The sequence below is a fragment of the Nannospalax galili genome, unplaced genomic scaffold (genome assembly GCF_000622305.1).
Source record: "Nannospalax galili isolate Female #2095 unplaced genomic scaffold, S.galili_v1.0 scaffold741, whole genome shotgun sequence".
In the NCBI taxonomy this organism is placed as follows: domain Eukaryota; kingdom Metazoa; phylum Chordata; class Mammalia; order Rodentia; family Spalacidae; genus Nannospalax; species Nannospalax galili.
In genome coordinates, this window is record NW_008346093.1 from 950,180 (window position 1) to 969,634 (window position 19,455).

At 46.5% G+C, this 19,455-nt stretch overlaps 1 protein-coding gene and 1 long non-coding RNA gene across 5 annotated transcripts; one reads left to right on the plus strand and one right to left on the minus strand.

Moving 5' to 3' along the window:
* Positions 1-1,930: 1,930 nt before the first annotated feature.
* Positions 1,931-7,811, minus strand: LOC115071947. The gene is made up of 3 exons (XR_003851002.1): positions 7,152-7,811; positions 5,908-6,082; positions 1,931-2,114 (listed from the first exon to the last, which is right to left on the minus strand). It is a non-coding gene; the product is annotated as an uncharacterized LOC115071947 (long non-coding RNA).
* Wdr13 (WD repeat domain 13) lies at positions 6,517-16,160 on the plus strand. 4 transcript variants are annotated; one of them, XM_008842542.3, is made up of 10 exons: positions 6,517-6,676; positions 7,033-7,112; positions 7,818-8,058; positions 8,879-8,988; positions 9,108-9,238; positions 9,790-10,097; positions 10,837-11,017; positions 11,105-11,246; positions 13,140-13,258; positions 13,649-16,160. In XM_008842542.3, the coding sequence occupies exons 2-10, from the start codon at positions 7,072-7,074 to the stop codon at positions 13,831-13,833; spliced, it is 1,458 nt and encodes a 485-aa protein (XP_008840764.1). In that variant the 5' UTR covers positions 6,517-6,676; positions 7,033-7,071; the 3' UTR covers positions 13,834-16,160. The 4 variants fall into 4 exon arrangements, with proteins under 4 accessions (XP_008840764.1, XP_008840763.1, XP_008840762.1 ...); XM_008842541.3 differs by having other exon boundaries at positions 6,538-6,717; XM_008842540.3 differs by having other exon boundaries at positions 6,538-6,706.
* The last annotated feature ends 3,295 nt before the right edge of the window (positions 16,161-19,455 follow it).

Below are 19,455 nucleotides of genomic sequence, written 5' to 3' on the forward strand. Positions count from 1 at the left end.
ATTTGTAGACCAAAGGAAAAGCAAGTGAGCACAAAGGTCCTGAGATGGGAGTTTGTGTGGTGTGTGTGAGGAACAAGCAGGTCATTGGGGCAGATGCAGAGATAGCAGGGGGGCAATAGTAGTGCGTAAGGTTAGAGATCCTGAAGATCTCTGAGGGAGATGGAGTCAGGAAAGAGCCCTGAGGAGAGTAGAGCTTTAGGTGACCTGGGTGGTAAGAGGAGCCCTCTGGCTCCTCTGAAGACAAAACAAGGGGAAAGGTGAGTACAGAAGCAATGGGCTTTTGTAGCAGGCCAGGCCAGCAGTAGTGGTAGCAGGGCACCTGTGAAGGAAAAATCGGATTCTGGTATATTTTGAAGGAAGGACTGACAGGATCTCCTGACAGATCAAATCAAGGAGCCTGGGGAAGAAAAAGTACCTGATCAAAATCTGAACTAAGGTCAGGCATGGTGGTGCATGCCATTAATCCCAGCACTCAGGAGGCAGAATGGACTTCAGAGGTCAGAAGAGAGAGGTAAAAATAGATCTGGGATTTAATGTCAGGGATGAACAGAGAGGGGAGATGGAACATTGTTGTCAGTACTACTAGCTGCTGGTTATCAGGTTGGTGGTTCATTTAGCCCAGACTAAGAAATTCTAGTTTGACTTCCTGCCTGAGAATGAATACTATCTGTGGTTATGGGTGGTAAAGTGCTCCACGGCTCAGTTTTCTCATCTTCAAAACGAAGGTCAGCTGAGTGTGGTGGTATAATGCTGTAGTTCCAGCTACTGAGAATACAGAGGCAGGATGATCACTTGAGCTCAGGTGTTTGGGATTAAGTTATCTGTGGTGGTTTTGGCGATGCACACCAGTAGGAGATACTGAAGAGGTGGAGGCAGGAGGATCATGAGTTTGAGGCCAGTCTGGGCTACAACTTTAAATGGAATGTTGTGGTTTGGATGAGAATGTCCCCCATAGGCTCCAAGTATTTGAATCCTTGGCCCTAGTTGGTGGTGCTGTTTTGGGAGGGTTTAGAAGGTGCTGCCTTGCTGGAGGAAGCACATCACTGGGAGTGGACTTTGAGAGTTCACAGTGTTGACCATCTCCAGTTTGTCTCGCTCTGCTACCTGTGCCTGTTTGAAGATGTGAATGCCCAGCCTTTTCCTCCAACTGCCTCCTGCCATGATGGACTCTTATCCCTCTGGAACCATAAGTCCAATAAAGAAATTCTTCTATATAAGCTGCCTTGGTCCTAGTGTTTTATCAGAGCAGCAGAAAAGTAACTAATATATTGTCATACTTGCTTCTTTAAGGCTGTAGCAGTTACATAAGATCAGTGTAATATGGGCTCAGTAAATGTAGGCTGTCAGGACAACTGGGGCCAGTCACAGGAAAACCAGGATGGACTGGTATTTAAAATGCATGAGAAGCTGGGTGTGGTGGTGCTCACCTTTACTCCCAGTACTTGGGAGGCAGAGGCAGGTGGATGGCTATGAAACCAAGGCTAGCCTGGTCTACAGTGAGTTCCAAGCCACCTATGGCTATAGGGAGACACTGTCTTCCAAAACGAACAACAACAAACCCCACAGGACTGGAGAGATGGCTCAGGGGTTAAGAGCACTTGTTCACTGGTTATTCTTGCAGATCCACCCCCTATCCTACCCTTCCCCTACTCCCTAGTCAACATAGAGCCTCACATGTTAGGCAAACACTCTACCACTGAACTGTATCCCCAGCTTTGGCTCCTCATGACAGTTCTGCCCCTAACTTGGCAATACTAACCAATCTATTTTATTTGTAGTAATTTCCGCAATTATTTTCTTGACAATTAGAATGTCAGCTTAATGAGAGCAGAATATATTTTTGCTGAGTTATTGCTGTATCTCTGGTGCCTGGCACCTAAGAGAGGATGAAGATATACTTTCCAAAAAGCTGGCTTGCTGTTTCTGCAGGGAGACCATTTGAGTGATCTCTGGAGGCTTTTCTCAACTGGAAGAATGTTGTTTCTGACTCAGGCAGGCCATGGAGAGTTGTCACCATGAAGGTTGGAGGTTTTGAGAACTTTGATTTCAGAGGTAAATATCTTCCCATCAGGAAATGGTGAAATTTCACTTCTGACTTCATGTTCCAATCCTCACTTGCCCCATATAGAAAAAAAAAAAAGGAGGGGGGATGAAAAAAGTGATGAATGTGAATTCAGTATCTCCACTCCAGTTGCACCTCAGCTTCCCAGCTCCTCTTGTTTCAGTACCTGGCCTTGGTTCTCAGCACACTTCACAACACCCTGAGCTGCCTTTGTCCCCTGAAATTGGCAGGTTTCAGCCTGTGGTAGTCATGAAAAACAAACCAAGCTAGCCCAGTGCTTTTCTTGGCATTTCTAAACTCTGCAGGACAAATAAGGCAGGAAATGTATCAAAAAAGGATGAATCTGGAAAGAGATGTGGCCACTTAACTAGTAGAACTACTATTGTCATAAGCATCATCTTCAAAAAGCTCTACCCTAGGGGGCTGGAGCGATGTCTCAGCTGTTAAGAGCACTGGCTACTCTTGCAGAGGACCCAGGTTCAAGTCCCAGCACCAACATGGTGGCTAACAACCACCCATAACTCCAGTTCCAGGTCCTCTTCTGACCTCCATAGGCATTGCACAGCATGGGTACACTCACATGCATGTAGGTCATACACTCATACACATAAAAAATAAAAATAGGGCAGGTGTGGTGGTGCACGCTTTTAATCCCAGCACTTGGGAGGCAGAGGTAGGTGGATTTCTGTGAGTTCAAGGCCAGCCTGGTCTACATAGTTCCAGGACAGCTGGGGCTACAAGGAGACCCTGTCTCGAAAAGACAAAAATAAATAAAAATAATTGGGGGCTGGAGAGATGGGTCAGTGGTTAAGAACACTGTTCTTGCTGGGTGTGGTGGCGCACGTCTTTAATCCTAGCACTGGGGAGGCAGAGGCAGGCAGATCTCTGTGAGTTCAAGGCCAGCCTGGTCTACATAGTGATTTCCAGGACAGCTGGGGCTACAGGGAGACCCTGTCTCAAAAAACAAACAAAAAAAGAACACTGTTCTTGCAGAAGATCTGGGTTCAAATCCCAGCACCCACATGGCAGCTAACAACTGTCGATATCTCCAGTTCCAGGGGATCCTACAGCCTCTTCTGTCCTCCAAGGGCTTTGCATGACACAGGTGCACTTACCTACATGCAGGCAATACACACATACACATAAAAATTTTTAAAAAGTTTAAAAAATAAGGGGCTGGAGAGATGGCTCAGCAGTTAAGAGCACTGACTGCTCTTGCAGAGGACCCGGGTTCAATTCCCAGCACCCACACGGCCACTACAACCTTTCTTAACTCCGGTTCCAGGGGAATCCGAAGCCCTCTTTTGACCTCCGCGGCATTGCACAACACGGTGCACGCACTCACATACATGCAGGCAATACACTCATACACATAAAATAAAAATAATAAAATAGGGCCCAGTGTGGTGGCACACACCTTTAATCCCAGCACTCGGGAGGCAGAGGCAGGCAGATCTCTGTGAGTTCAAGGCCAGCCTGGTCTACATAGTTCCAGGTCAGCTGGGGCTACAGGGAGACCCTGTCTCAAAAAGACCAAAAGTAAAAATAAAATAATTGGAGGCAGAGGCATGCTTTATTTTATTTATTTATTTATTTATTTATTTATTTATTTATTTAGTCTTTTTTAGTCTCCCTATAGGCCCAGCTGGCCTGCAGCTGGCTATGGAAAGCAAACGGGCCTCGGACTCACAGAGATCTGCCTGCCTCTGCCTCCCAAGTGCTGGGATTAAAGGCATGAGCCACCATGCTGAGCTAAAAAGTGAAGCATGCTAGCCAGGTGTGGTGGCGCACGTCTTTAATCCCAGCATTTGGGAGGCAGAGGCAGGCTGATCTTTGTGAGTTCAAAGCTAGCCTGGTCTACATAGTTCCAGGACAGCTTGGGCTACAAGGAGACCCTGTCTCAAAAAGATTAAAAAAAAAAGTTTTTGGCCAGGTGTGGTAGCGCACACCTTTAATCCCAGCACTTGGGAGGCAGAGGCAGGTGGAGCTCTGTGAGTTCGCGGCCAGCCTGGTCAGGCGAGTTCCAGGTCAGCTGGGGCTACGGGGAGACCCTGTCTCAAAAAGACCAAAAATAAATAAATAATAAGTGAAGCATGCTTTAAAAAAAAAAAACAAATATATTTTTTTTAAGAAGCTCTGGTCTAGTTGTCTTTCCTGTTAAATCTATTTTTTCTAGCCGGGCGTGGTGGTGCACGCCTTTAATCCCAGAACTTGGGAGGCAGAGGCAGGCAGATCTCTGTGAGTTCAAGGCCAGCTTGGTCTACATAGTGAGTTCCAGGACAGCTCGGGCTACAGGGAGACCCTGTCTCAAAAAGACAATAATAATAATAATAATAATAATAATAATAATAATAATAAATAATTATTTTTCTTTGGCCGGGACCTTCATTTATCCCTGACAATAAAATTGCCCTGGATCCTGTTAGAGTCGATGTGACCTGAGGCCCCCATCAGCTTGAGCTTCTTTGTAACCAAAGCCACTCATAACATCCAAGGAGCTGCTTCTCATGACTTGATACTCCCACGACTCTCCTTTCCCCCACCCAAAATCTGCCCCTTTCTCTCTAAGCTCCCAAAAAACTGAAAGTGTGTTCCAAACTAGTATATAATTTCCTGAGAGCATGTAAATTATTTAAAAATTGAAAAGATATTTTAAAAGATTTATAGGTGGTTGTGAGCCACCCAGTGTGGGTACTGGGAACTGAACTCCTGTCCTCTGAAAGAGCAAGTGCTTTTAAGCTCTGAGTCATCTCTCCAGCCCCTAAAAATCAAAAATTGCAGAATAATAAATGCAAGAGTTGGCTGTGGTCATTCTGATTCATATGACTTCTGCATCTGAAATATCTCCGGCAGGTGGATCTTGTTAAGTTTTACAATTAACAGTGAGTGTATGTGTATAGATCAAGAAACTTAAAAAGGAGCTGGGCGTGGCAGCACACGCCTTTGATCCCAGCACTCAGGCTTTGGGAGGCAGAGGCAGGTGGAGCTCTGAGATCAAGGCCAGCCTGGTCTACATAGCGAGTTCCAGGTCAACTGAGGTTACAGGGAGACCCTGTCTCAAAAAGATCCCCCCAAAAGAAACTAAAAAAGGATCACAGAGGGAAGTGGCGTAACACCTGACAGGAAAGTGGGAAAAGAGGCTACTGAGGATGGACGAGTACAAGGGAAAACAGGAATGGAGAAGACCGGGCAGGGTGGGGAGGAGGTGGTGGATATTTTTTTCAAAACCCTATATTTGAGCTGGGCATGATGGCACAAGCCTTTGATCTCAGCTCTCACAAGAGAGGCAGGTGGATCTTTCTGCGTTCAAGATCAGCCTGATGAAAATGTCATAATAAACCTAATATGTTGTACGTTAATTTAAAAAAATATGAGGACAACATGATGGCTCAGTGGGTAAAGGCCTTTACTGCCTTGATCCCTGAAACCCACATTGTGGAAGGAGAAGACTGACTCCTGTAAGTCATACTCTGAACTCCACATGTGTGCCATGGCATGGGCACCACACCCCCAAATAAGTAAATGTAGTAAAAATGTAGAAAGAAAAACATCACCACATTTAAAAATATTTTATTATTATTATTATTGTCTTTTTGAGACAGGGTCTCCCTGTAGCCCCATCCCTGTACCACAGCTGGCCTGGAACTAGCTTTGTAGACCAGGCTGTCCTTGAACTCACAATCTGCCTGCCTCTGCCTCCTGAGTGCTGGGACTAAAGGCGTGTGCCACCGTGCCTGGCCCTGTGTTCTATTTTTATTCCTCATTTCAGGTGACCTTAAAACATTTTTTATTTACTAGTATTTATTGTGAAAATAGGTTTTCAAAATTGCCAGTTGATGTCATACCTTGAGTCTCTTTGATTGGTTGATTGCTTTTTGAGGTAAGATCTCACTGGCCTGGAATTGAATCCGTCTGTAGGCAAGGCTGGATTTGAACACATGATCCTCCTACCTTCTCGTATAAGATTACCACCATGCTGGGTTTACATCTTGAATTTCAACATTGTAAATTCTGTTTATCCTGATAACATGGAAATGAGTAATTTAGGATGCAGTTTCCAGTTTAAGTTGAGCTTCTTTAGGATAGCTTGCTTTTCCTTTTTTTTTTTTTTTTTTTTTTTTTTTTAAAACAAGTCTCAAGCTTCCTAGAGGTAGGTGCGACACACACCGGATCCTTTTCATCGCAGAACTGTCCAGAGACTCATCACTGTCTAAGAACACTTCTGGCCAAATTTGTGCTACAAAGCAACAGCCTAAGCCACTTTCATAAGGAAGGCATATTTCTAACTTCTAGTAAGTGAGTGGCAGATTCACTCCTGTTCCAGTGACCCCAGTACATTATTCTTGTGCATACAAAAAGTGCCGTGGGGAAATGAGTGGAGGGGTGGAGCTTCCGTCCTTATGTTGGAAACTACTGTCCTTTAGTGCGCCTGCGAGGCTCCCACGCCCTGGAAAAGTTCCTATCGATTTGCTCTGAGCTCCACAGCTCTTTCTGGTAGCAGGCAGCCATCTTGCCTGGAGCTTGAGAAAGGGAGAAGAGAGACCGAAGGAACGGGTGACGACACTGGGCTCAGGGCCGCCCCGGGGGCCTCAAGAGCCGGAGGCAGCCCCGGAGGTGGTCCTGGATCCTGGGCTATGCTCTAAGGCCAGAAAAAGGAAGGTGGAGGGTGGGGGAGGTCTTGATGGGTATGGAATGTCAAGCAAGGCTCCCTAGGCGGGGGTGGGGGTGGGGGTGTTTACTATGGCTACTGGGGAGGGCGGGGTCTGGTCTGAATTGCTACTGTGAGTCACCAGGGTGAACTACCTAGGAAAGACAAGGCTGGGGTGATGAGCATGCTAATGACCACTCAGTGGTCGCGACATCACCTGCGTGGAGGGACTCCGTGTCTATGACAACTGTCACCTGGTGGAAGGGGCGGAACTAGATTTCCTTTGCTGGGAAGACTGACATTCCAAGCCCTTGCCCTGCAGGCTCCCGCGGGCAGACGCACTGTAGAAGGAAGCTGGGGAATGGCCGCCGTGTGGCAGCAAGTCTTAGCAGTGGACGCGAGGTGAGGTGTGGGGTTGGAGTTCAAGGGAGCAGAACTTACGGTGGTGCATGAGCTATGGCGATGAGTGAGGCTGGGCGGAGAACTTGGCTGGTGCTGGTGCGGCTGCGTGAGCATGCAGGAGGTGAGCATGCGTAGGTAGTAGTATGGTGTAGGAGCACGCCCGCTTTGAGGTGGCCTGGGCAGATAGGGGTCTAAAGAGCATGCTGGGAAAATGCAGTTAGCTATGGGCATGCGCATAGTACTGTCTTTGGGAGCGGGTAGTGGAGTTCAGACTGGTGACTTACTACCTAGCCCTTCATTGCCTGCCCTCGCCCCCAACTTTTCATGATATCTCTACCTCGCTATTACCCGATCGCCACTGACACTAGTCCCCACCATTACTGGACCCTAACCTTCATTGCCGTGCAATGCCAATTTGACATCTGTCACCATGCTTACTTTTGTCAGACTAAGTCACCCCATATGGATCCCAACAAAGCTGCAGACTGACTTCTGTTGTCCCACACTGACCTAATCACCATGCACACTATTACTCCAGAATCACCCAATTGTGGTACCAGGAGGAAACCCCCCCCCTTTACCACTATTGATCACTCTTACCACTCCAGTCACTACTACAAACCTCATTATTCTGCCCTATGCCTCGAGCTGATTTATTCGCTCTGTCCTGTGTCTGCTGTCTGCCCTGCCTCTTGGACCCCACAGGTACAACGCCTACCGCACACCAACGTTTCCACAGTTTCGGACCCAGTATATCCGCCGGCGCAGCCAGTTGCTGCGGGAGAATGCCAAGGCAGGGCACCCCCCAGCACTGCGTCGACAGTACCTGAGGCTACGGGGCCAGCTATTGGGCCAGCGCTACGGGCCACTCTCTGAGCCGGGCAGTGCTCGTGCCTACAGCAACAGCATTGTCCGCAGCAGCCGCACTACCCTTGATCGAATGGAGGTGAGCTCCTGGCTGCACCACCTACCGTGCATCTCCCCTGCTTCCATAATCACCAAAGCCTTTTGTCAAATACCTGTGATGTACAAAGCACTCTTCCAGCTTGTAGGATCTGTAGAGGACTAAAAGATGATATAGCAGCTAAATCAACAAATGCAATAAACACGATATGCACACAGAGAATTAGATAAATACAGCAAACCAGATTGAGTTGATAATGACCATGGCATAGTCAGGAGTGCTAAGATAGTAACATAAGAAGGGACTTGGAAGAAAAAAGGGACCAGTATTTGGTATAAGGTTGTAGTTCAGTGGTAGAGTGCTTGCCTAGTATTCATGAGGCCAGGGGTTCTATTCCCAGCACAAAAAAGAAGAATGAAAAAGACACTACTGTGGGCTAAAGAAGAAAGCTGTGTTTCACAAGAAAGACTCCTCTGAGGAGGTAACAAATGACACCTGGATGAAGTGAGAGTGCTTTGCATGATTTTCTGGGGAAAGAGCATTCTTTGTGAGGACGATGTATACGAACTGAGGATGTGTTGAGCAGTGCAAGGGCACTAGTGAAGAAACCACTGAAGCAGTGCAAGTGAACAGTGATGGTGGTGTCAGGTGCCACACATGGTGAGAAGGGATCAGGTCTGCTTTTATTTGGAAGGCTCCAGACTTCAGTGTTCTCAGGGGCTAATTTCTTTTCTTTTGGAGACAGAGTCTCACCGTGGAGTCCAGGCTAGCTTCAAATCCACTATGTAGCCAAGGAAGATCTTGAACTCATGATCTTTCTGCCTCAGTTTCTCAAGAAACCCTGACTTTCTCTTGTTTGCAGGACTTTGAGGATGATCCTCGAGCCCTGGGGGCCCGGGGTCACCACCGTTCTGTCAGCCGAGGCTCCTACCAGCTGCAGGCACAGATGAACCGTGCAGTCTATGAGGACAGGTATATACCAGAGGCAGCCAGGGGGTGGAGGTTCATGAGGAGGAGAGGGACCCTGGAACATGATGGTCTGAACACCCACACCTACCTCCTATCATCCCCCACTTCCTGTTGGGGCCCAGGGCTCCTGGCAGTGTGGTGCCCACATCGGTGGCAGAGGCAAGTCGGGCCATGGCTGGGGACACATCGCTGAGTGAGAACTATGCCTTTGCAGGCATGTACCATGTTTTTGACCAGCACGTGGATGAGGCAGGTGAGCGAATGGGTGGTGGGACCTGTGACCAAATATTCATTTAAACAACTACCCAAAGCATCCTTTTCCAGGATGCAAGGCCTCTGGCACCACACCTCAGAAGGAGGAATTGCCATTCATAAAGCCTTTAGCAAACTCAAAAGCCCTCTGCAAAGTGGTCTGCAAAGCCTCTGTACTTTATATACTGAAAAGTCTCAGAAACTCAAGAGAGCCCTTTGCTGCAGGTTGTTTGTGTTCATGAGTCACTTGGAAGAATTCAAAGCCTTTGCTGATGATAACTCCCTTTCAGAGGGCAGAGTGTGTCAATAGTTTTGCAAACTCCCAAGATTTAATTATTGTAAAGTGCTCACTAAAACAGTAGGAGCTTTTTCTGTATTGCAGACAATGTATGCAATCCTTAAAGTACCTGCTAGGATTTAGAGCATTTTGGCAAAGGGACTTCTGAGGTTTCAACCGCCTTTGTCAGCCAAGGAAAGCTCTTTGTTGAGGCCACCATTCCTTGTGCTCAGCGAGTGTGTTGACTCCCACAAGTGACTCCGTGACATTTGCAGTCCCAAGGGTGCGCTTCGCCAATGATGACCGGCACCGCCTGGCCTGCTGCTCACTGGATGGCAGCATCTCCCTGTGCCAGCTGGTGCCTGCTCCACCCACTGTGCTTCATGTGCTGCGGGGCCACACCCGTGGTGTCTCTGATTTCGCCTGGTCCCTCTCCAATGACATCCTGGTGTCCACATCCCTTGATGCTACCATGCGCATCTGGGCATCTGAAGACGGCCGCTGCATCCGGGAGATCCCTGACCCTGATGGCGCTGAACTGCTGTGCTGCACCTTCCAGCCTGTCAACAACAACCTCACTGTGGTCAGGCTCCAGGATACCTGCTCACCATGGGCGGGCATGCTGCATCTGGAGGGCTGTCATTGGGCATTAGAGTATGAGGTTTAAGACCCCTGAGTCCCATCACAGCAGTCCTACTGTGGTCAGACTCATAGGGAAACAGAGCAGAGAACAGAAAGCACAGTTCATGGTCTGGGATGGTGTTCCTGTGGTAGAATCCAGTGGGGTGAGGTAGGTTAGTGTGGGTTGTGACCTCGGGATCCTTTTGGGTCCATCAGTTTTCTACATACAGGGGCTGCTGCTAGAGAGCAGGATGATGAGACTGAAAGATCCTCTAGTCTATCAAGTGGCAGTCCTACTGACTCTAGGACAGACTGGTCAGAGGGCAGAAGAAGGCCATGGAAAGTCTGGCATGCCTGGAAGTAGGGGTTGAAGTACAAGGGAACAATAGGCCATGAGTGAGGGTGCTTGGGGCTCTTTCTCATTTCAGTGGTAGCAGCCCAGGAGGTCCATGGTTCAAGGTTATTACAGGCCCAGGAGAGTCTAGTGGTTTTCAGACTACCTGAGGGGCAGCATTTTGGCTCTGAGACTGCTTTAGCCTTATGAGAAAATGATCTACTGTGGACATAATGCCAGAGGGGCTAGCTATGGAGCAGGAATTATGCCTGGGTCACCTTCCAGTATACCTGCCACAGTCCCAGTGTATTAAACTCCAAGAGGGACTGACTGAAACAGAATGATGATATGTGTGTTCCACCCACAGGTGGGGAATGCCAAGCACAATGTGCATGTCATGAACATCTCCACAGGCAAGAAAGTGAAGGGTGGCTCTAGCAAGCTGACAGGCCGCGTCCTTGCTCTGTCCTTTGATGCCCCTGGCCGGCTGCTCTGGGCAGGTGATGATCGCGGCAGTGTCTTTTCCTTTCTCTTCGATATGGCCACAGGTAGGCAGGCCACAGAACTGTGTCTGGGTGCCCTCCTTGTTCTCCCAGGACTCAACCTTACCCTCACCTTTACTTCCACTGCTACAGGCAAACTGACCAAAGCCAAGCGGCTTGTAGTGCACGAGGGCAGCCCCGTGACCAGCATCTCTGCCCGGTCCTGGGTTAGCCGTGAGGCACGGGACCCCTCACTGCTCATCAATGCCTGCCTCAACAAGCTGCTGCTCTACAGGTAGGTCTTGCTCCTTATCAGGGCCACCTGGGCAGGGAGGGCGTGCCTCCATTAGAGTGGAACCTGTCTCCATCAGATTATCTACCAAGGACAGCGGTCTGGCCTCATAATATGAAGATAGGGCTAAGGATGTAGCTTAGTGGTAGAGTTCTTGTCTGGTAGCACAAAGTCCTGGTTTTTTTTTTAATATTTTATTTACTTTTATTTTATGTTGCCTGCATGTATGTGAGTGCACCCGTGTTGTGCAATGCCACGGAGGTCAGAAGAGGGCTTCAGATTCCCCTTGAACTGGAGTTAAAGATGGTTCATAGCCACCATGTGGGTGCTGGGAATTGAACCCGGGTCCTCTGCGTGAGCAGTCAGTGCTCTTAACTGCTGAGCCATCTCTCCAGCCCCAGTGTTATTTTCTTAGACCTTTCTTTGTTAACTCTTGTGGGTGCTGGGAATCGAACCCGGGTCCTCTGCAAGAGCAGTCAGTGCTCTTGAATGCTGAGCCATCTCTCCAGCCCCAGTCCTGGGTTCTATCCCCAGCACCACACACACAAAAAAAATAATACACAGTATGATGATATATGTGCACATTAGTGCACAGTGCACATTATGATGTCAGTAGCACCATAAATAGTAAAGTAATGGGCACCTGCATGGAGATTGCTGTGGCTAGGCCCTGCTCAAAGCACTTTATGTGTATTGCCACATTGAACCCTCACACCAGTTTGTGATGTAGGCACTGTTACTATCTCCATTTTGCAGTTAAGCAAACTGACACAAAATAAGTCAAAGGCTGAGAACATAGCTCGGTGTTAGAGCACTTGCCTAGCATGTGTGAGGCTCTACCCCCAACACCACAATTAAAGAAAAAAAAATAACCAGCACCTCATTACAGCTTATTTCCTTTTTTTTTTTTTTTTGTCTTTTTGAGACAGGGTTTCCCTATAGCACAGGATGGCCTGGAACTCACTATGTAACCAGGCTAGCCTAGAGCTCACAGAGATCCACCTGCCTCTGCCTCCTGAGTGCTGGGATTAAAGGTGTGTGCCACCATGCCCAACTTATTTCCCTTTCTTTATTTTTAACAGGTTTTTTTTTTTTTGTCTTTTTGAGACAGGGTCTCCCTGTAGCCCCAGCTGTCCTGGAACTCACTATGTAGACCAGGCTGGCCTGGAACTCACAGAGATCTGCCTGCCTCTGCCTCCCAAGTGCTGGGATTAAAGGCGTGCGCCACCATGCCCGGTTTATTTTTAATGTTTTTACATTATTTATTTGTATGTGTGTATGTATGTGTGTACATGTGTGGAGATCAGAAAACAATTTGTGGGAATCTCTTCTCTCTTTCTACCATGCAGGTTCCAAGAATCAAACTCAAGCTGTCAGGCCTGGCAACAAGTACCTTTACTCTCTTAGCCATCTTGTGGGCCCCCTTTCTTTATTTTTATTTATTTATTTAGTGCTGGGAATTGAACCCAGGGCCGTGTGCATGTTAAATACACACTGTACCACTGAGATATACCCCCAGCCATTGTTATTTTTTCTTTTAATTTTGGGACAGAATTCACTCTTCTCATTCATCTCTGTCATGTTAACCAAATGCAGTTATCAACCTGGGCTGCACAATGAAATGACCAGAATTGTTTGGAAAAGTCACAGCCATGACAATACATACTTGTAATGCCAGCATTCCAAGGGCTGAAGCAGGAGGATCACTTGAATGCATGAGTGCAGAGTCAGCCTGAACAACATAATAAGGCAATGATGATTCTGCTCAAAAAAAAAAAAAATCGGAATTTCACTAACCTTTGAAATAACTCAAGTACAGGTTTCAGAATACAGATTGGCCCCACCACTGGTTATCTCCGGGGCCTGAGACTATGCTCTCACCTTCTTTCTCTTCAGGGTGGTGGACAACGAAGGGACCCTGCAGCTGAAGAGAAGTTTCCCTATTGAACAGAGCTCACACCCTGTGCGAAGCATCTTCTGTCCCCTCATGTCCTTTCGCCAGGGGGCCTGTGTGGGTAAGTACCAGATAAGCAGTGGGTGGGTAGCTGGGCAGGGACAGATACCAAGGACTCAAACATCACAATGCACTGATGCTATGACTTCCTGGGCCTTGTGATCTCTTCTGCCCTAACAGCCTCATGCCAGAACTCACAGCTCTAAATGCTTTAAGTACAGAGCCCCAAACAGCTTAGGAACTTCACAGCTGAGACACAGACTCCACATAGCCCTGAAACTTCACATACTACCCACAGAACTAAAGGAGGCAGATGAACTTCTATTTAGGGTTGGTTCCCTCCTGAACACCTGAAGCCATGTGAGGCCCTCACACCACAGATAACCCCAAAGACTTCACATTTGGGGCACCCCAGTAGCCTCCTGATAGCCTCTCCCTCTCACCCGGACAGTGACAGGCAGTGAAGACATGTGCGTGCACTTCTTTGATGTGGAGCGGGCAGCCAAGGCTGCTGTCAACAAGCTACAGGGCCACAGCGCGCCTGTGCTTGACGTCAGCTTCAACTGCGACGAGAGTCTGCTGGCCTCCAGTGACGCCAGTGGCATGGTCATCGTCTGGAGACGAGAGCAAAAGTAGGGTCCTGCCAGTCTTCCACTGCCTACTGTCCCCTCCCCAACTCACTCCCAGTCTTGTGTTGTAAATAAAGTTCTGTGGTTTTGTTGAGGGGCAACTCCCAGGTCTCCCACATGTAGGCACTAAGGGAGCTCTGGAACCTCCAGTGGAGTGGGGACCACTTATTCGTGAAGTAATGTGTTCATCCATTCAACAAGCACTGAGTATTTGCTATGCTGCAATGTTTTATGTAGTCATGCATTCAACAGATGGTATTGGGGGCCCCAACTGTGTGTGAGGAACTGTCCTAAGAGTGGACATCGTGCAACTATGGCCTCAACTAACAGAAATCCCTGCCCTTGTGGGCTTGCATCACAGTGGAGGCAAGCACACAGTAGACAAAAGTACAGTCTCTATAATTTGATTTACAATTTTTCAACTTTATAACTTTTTGACTTTCCAGTGGTGCAGAAGAATACCCCTGTCATGTTTTTCCACTTTCAATATGGTGTTCAATAATTTACATGAGCTAGTTAACACTTTCTTATAAAATAGACTTTGTATTAGCTAAGTTTGCCCACCCGTAGACTAATGTCAGTGTTCTGAGCACATTTAAGGTAGGTGAGGCTAACCTAGAGTGTTGAGTATGTTAGGTGTATTAATGCATTTTCAACTTAAGATAGTTTCAAGTTAAGATGGATTTATTTGACTATAACCCTGTCCTAAATCAAGGAGCATCTGTGTATAATAGAATAGCTAAAGGATGGTATGAAGAAAAACAGAGGGAGCAAAGGAAAAAGAGTTGCAGGAATGGGGTGGGAGAGCTTTTTTTGGTGATGTCATCAGGGAAGACATTTCCTGGCAGGGTGACTATTTTAAAGATCTGTGTGAAAAGAGAGGAGTCAGAGTGTGGGAGTAGAACATGCTCATTAGAGAGAAAAGTTAGTACAAAGGTACTGAGAGTGGGGTGTGTGACACAGTGTGGCTGGACTGAATGTGATAGATGAGACTGGACAGGCCAGTTCTGGAGGGCTTCTTGGGCCATGGTGAGGATCATCTCTTTTCTTGACTGAATGAGGAGGTGTGTGTTCTAGCAGCAGTGCAGGAATTGGGTAGGGAATGTTGGATTCTACCTCAGGTTTTTTTTTTTTATCATATTAGGCTGCAAAACTCCCCAAAATGGCAGCTTCTGCGTGGGTAGGCCCCCACATTTATCTGTGCACTGAGCTGTTTCTCACAAGAAGGGAGCAGAATTATTGAGTTCTTGGAGTGGGGGCAACTGTGGACACTGAAACTGAGCAAGAGCTCATGCTGTGAGGTAGAGGCAGTTGGAAAGCTCTGAGCCCACCCATATCTCCTCCCATGTCTACCCAGGGCCCTAATTTCAGCCCTGGAACAGCTCAGAGCCCAAATACTAGTGTTTCCTATTGGAGGGGAGTCACCAAATAAGGAGAGATTTCTTGGATATTGTTGAGGAGATAAATTCCAAAATCCCTTGTCAGTGGTTAGAATCACCAAGAAATTTCAAAGTTGCCAGAATTGTCAGGAACTCTTGCAGCTACTCCCTGCCAGCTCCATATTCTGCAACAAATGCATCAGTTTAAACTGTAGCTAACATCTTGGGACCTAAAGGTCACTCCAGAGTCATAAAATCCAACATGATTGTTGAGCTCTTTGAAGGAAGAATTGAATTTCGTGTTTGTCCAGTCTATTATTTAACAGTGTGGTTACTTTCAGCTGAAAGCATTTCTGACTGGTACTTCCTCCATCAGATAGATGTTAGGTAATGGTGATGAGATAGGGATATCAGTGATCTGGACTGGTCATGTGGTCAAGATCATTTATGTATGCCAACATCCCTAATCCAGCTGCAGGCTCAGTGATTTCCTAAGACACAAAACTCAGCATGTGGTTATATTCATGACTATATCTTAATACAGCTGAAAGATACAACAAATGGTACCTGGACACCAGTCAAGGGCCAGTGTTTAAAGGGGCCTTCCCAATGATAAAAGTTCAAATAAGTATGTCAACTCTTTTTAGCACCAAATAGATGCTCAGATTCAACCAAGGTCTATAGATGGCAAGATAATTTGAGGAAACATAAGTTTTCTCTAACTTTCTTCTTTTCTTCACACTGTCCATGTTCTTTAATGAGTCTAGTTTCAGGATGATTGATCATGAATATTGTTTTGCATGATTTTGTGGGGTGTTCATCCTTGTGAATTTTTTGAGATGACGGAGTTGACATTCTGCTTTAAATTCATCTTGGTAACACTTGACTCACAAACCCAAAAGAAAATAAATACTGAGCAAATAAGAAAGAATAATAAATAATGTTATTGGTCAAATGGGCTTCTGTTAACTTGTTCATCATCACTGTGCCTCTGGTTTGACATCACTATCTAGAATTCAATTAATCATTCCACCATCAACTCCACTTTAATTTCTGCTCAAATCCAGGCCTTCATTAACTGGTCCATGCCCTTTGTCTGATTTTAAACCTGTGGTTTTTTAAATTGCTTCACCATCAAGGGCCTCTTAGGGCTGAGCCTTTGTTAATTCCTCCACCTGTGTACCAGTAGTCAAATCTCAAACCTGGGCATCTGTGTAATATTCCACCAACCGTAATATTCCACCAACAATTGTCTACTGATAGGACTCTAAACTTGAATATGGACTTCGATTAACTATTTTGCTCTGAACATTCTCAATTCTAATGTTATATCTGTGACTCTATTAGTTATTTCACCCTTATGGTATCATTTCCAACCTATACCTCTATATTAACAGTTGGACCATGAATGTCCATGTGATCCAAACTTAAGCTCAGACTTTTAATTATTCTGCCATCACTATCTCTGGTCTGGCCTCAGATCTGGGCATGTTTGTTTTGGGTTATGGGGATGGAACCCAGGGCCTTGTGCATACTAGACAAAAGTTGTACCACAGAACTATACTCCCCACCCCTGGATATTTCCTATTGCTTCCTCCACCAGTATCTATCTAGTGTGACCTTGAGCCCAGATGAATTTTTTGACACAGTCTCTATGTAACCCAGGCTGGCCTCTAACTGATGGCAGTCCTCCTGCCTCAGCCACATGGTTGTTGGGATTATGGGCATGCGCCACCAAGCCCAGCCAGATACCTCTGCGTCCAGCTTGTCTACTCTGAAATCTGGACCTCTGTCAGTGCTATCACCACCAGGACTACCACCTTTACTCTGAAACCTCAGTTTCTTAAACCCTTCCATCAGTGTCAAGGCATCCTAAACTTCAACTTGGGACTCTCATCCTACTGTCAGTATATCTTTGCCAGACAACTGAATCCAGACTCAATCAATGCTCCTCAGGTCTGAAACCTGAAACCTTAAACCTTTTCTATACTCTGCTTCTCTGGCCTGACCTCAGTAAAATAGTCCCCTGTCTATATTTCTCAGAAGATCTTACCTCAAATGCTGGCCTCTACTTTTTTTTTTTTTTGAGACAGGGTGTCTACCCTGCACCCCCAGCTGGCCCGAAACTTACTATTAGACCATAGCTGGCCTTGAACTCACAGAGATCTGCCCGCCTCTCTGACCTCTACTTTATATTCTTCTATAACTACTTCTCTTATCTCATTTTGAAGCCACACTTGCAATATCAATTCCTCTTGGCAAGCCTTAGACCCTTATGTCTGTAACTATTCCATAATCATTTCTTTTCTTTTTTTTTTAATTTATTATTTTTATTTTATGTGTATGCATGTATTGCCTGCATGTAGATAAGCGCACCTGTGTTGTGCAATGTCGGCGGAGGTCAGAAGAGGCTGTCAGAACCCCTAGGACTGGAGTTATGGACAGTTGTTAGCTGTCATGTGGGTGATGGGATTTGAACTCGGGTCTTCTGCAAGAACAACCAGTGTTCTTAACCACTGAGCGATCTCTCCAGCCCTCTTTTCTTTTTTTGAGACAGTGTCTTACTATGCATCACAGGCTGGGCTAGAACTCACTATATAGACCAGGCTGACTTCAGACTCACAGAGATCTGCCTGCCTCTGCCTCTGGAGTGCTGGGATCAAATGCATGTGCCACTACGCCTGGCTCCATGGCCATTTCTACTTGGTTCTAGAACTCCTCCACACTCTTTCACCATTAATGCCCTTTTGGTCTCATTCAAAACTGAAACTCTGGCTATCTATTATTTGGTTCAACCTTGAATCTAGTTCTCTTGTTAATTCTGGTTAATATCCCACCACCACTGGCTCTCTGCTCCAACTGGGCCTTTGTGCCCTCTAGCACTATTGAGATATCTCTGGTCTAATCGTTTTTTTTTCTTTTGGTCTTTTTGAGACAGGGTCTCCTTGTAGCCTTAGCTGGCCTGGAACTCACTATGTAGACCAGGCTAGCCTTGAACTCACAGAGATCCACCTGCCTCTGCATCCCAAGTGCTGGGATTAAAGGCCTGTGCCACCATGCATGGTCTAATCTTGAATCAGACTCTGCTACTGTTAATATCATCAAAACCCCCTTTGATCTGAGTTCTCACACAGTATTTCTTTTTAAATTTTTATTTATTTTATGTGTATGCATGTTGTAAGTACATGTATGTAAGTGCACCTATTTGTGCAGTGCTCGAGGAGGCCAGAAGAGGGTGTTGGATCCTGTGGAATTGGAGTTAAGAGTGATTATTAGCTGCCATGTGGGTGCTGAGAACTGAACCCTGGTCCTCTGTAAGAGCAGCCAGTGCTCTTAACCGCTGAGCCATCTCTCCAGCCCCTCACGCAGTATTTCTTTTTCTTTCTTTTTTTTTTCTTTTGAGACAGGGTCTCCCTGTAGCCCCAGCTGGCCTAGAACTCATTATGTAAACCAGGCTGGCCTCGAACTCACAGGCTGGAACTAAAGGCATGCGCCAGCACATCCAGCCACAGTATTTCTTTTTTAAAAAATATTATTTTTCTTTTATGTATATGAGTGTATTGCCTGCATGTATGTAAGTGCACTCATTTTGTGCAGTGCCTTTGGAGAGCAGAAGAGGGCATTGGATCTCCTGGAACTGGAGTTAAGGACAGTTGTTAGCTGCCATGTGGATGCTGGGAATTGAACCCTGGTCCTCTGCAAGAGCATCCAGTTGTCTTAGCTGAGCCATCTCTCCAGCTCCATGTATTTCTTAACCAATCTAACATTACAGGCTTCTCATCTAACCAAAACCCTGAGCTAAACTATTCCATTGTGGGTCCCCCTTAGTCTTGACCATATACCCAGGCATCTCTGAACTGTTCCTCCATGGTTAGCCTTCTGTTTGAACTATGAATTTCAATTTCTGTTGATCCAACATCAAGGTCCTCTGATCTGATTTTGAAGTATTCATAGATTTCCCACCTCTCTGGTTTGGCCTTTTCTACTGACAACATTACCAGTACCCTTCTAGTCTGGCTTAAAACTAGGTCTTGACTTGGAGGAAGAGGACGAGAGGAAAAAAGAAATGTCTTGAAGTTGGACATGGTGGCTCACATCTGTATCCTAGCATACCAGAAGCTGAGGCAGGAGGATTGTTGCAAGTTTAAGGCCAGTCTGTTCTACATAGTGAGTTCCAAGTCAGCCTGAGCTCGTGTGAGACTGTGCAGATATGGGAGAGGATTTAAATATGATCAAAATATATTTAAGAA

Bases quoted from the DNA above. Each gene is read 5' to 3' on its own strand.
- Wdr13 (XM_008842542.3), top strand. From the start codon at position 7,072: ATGGCCGCCGTGTGGCAGCAAGTCTTAGCAGTGGACGCGAG. The intron at 8,989-9,107 runs GTATATACCAGA...GTTGGGGCCCAG, and splicing joins CGTGCAGTCTATGAGGACAG to GGCTCCTGGCAGTGTGGTGC. The intron at 10,098-10,836 runs GTCAGGCTCCAG...TTCCACCCACAG, and splicing joins TCAACAACAACCTCACTGTG to GTGGGGAATGCCAAGCACAA.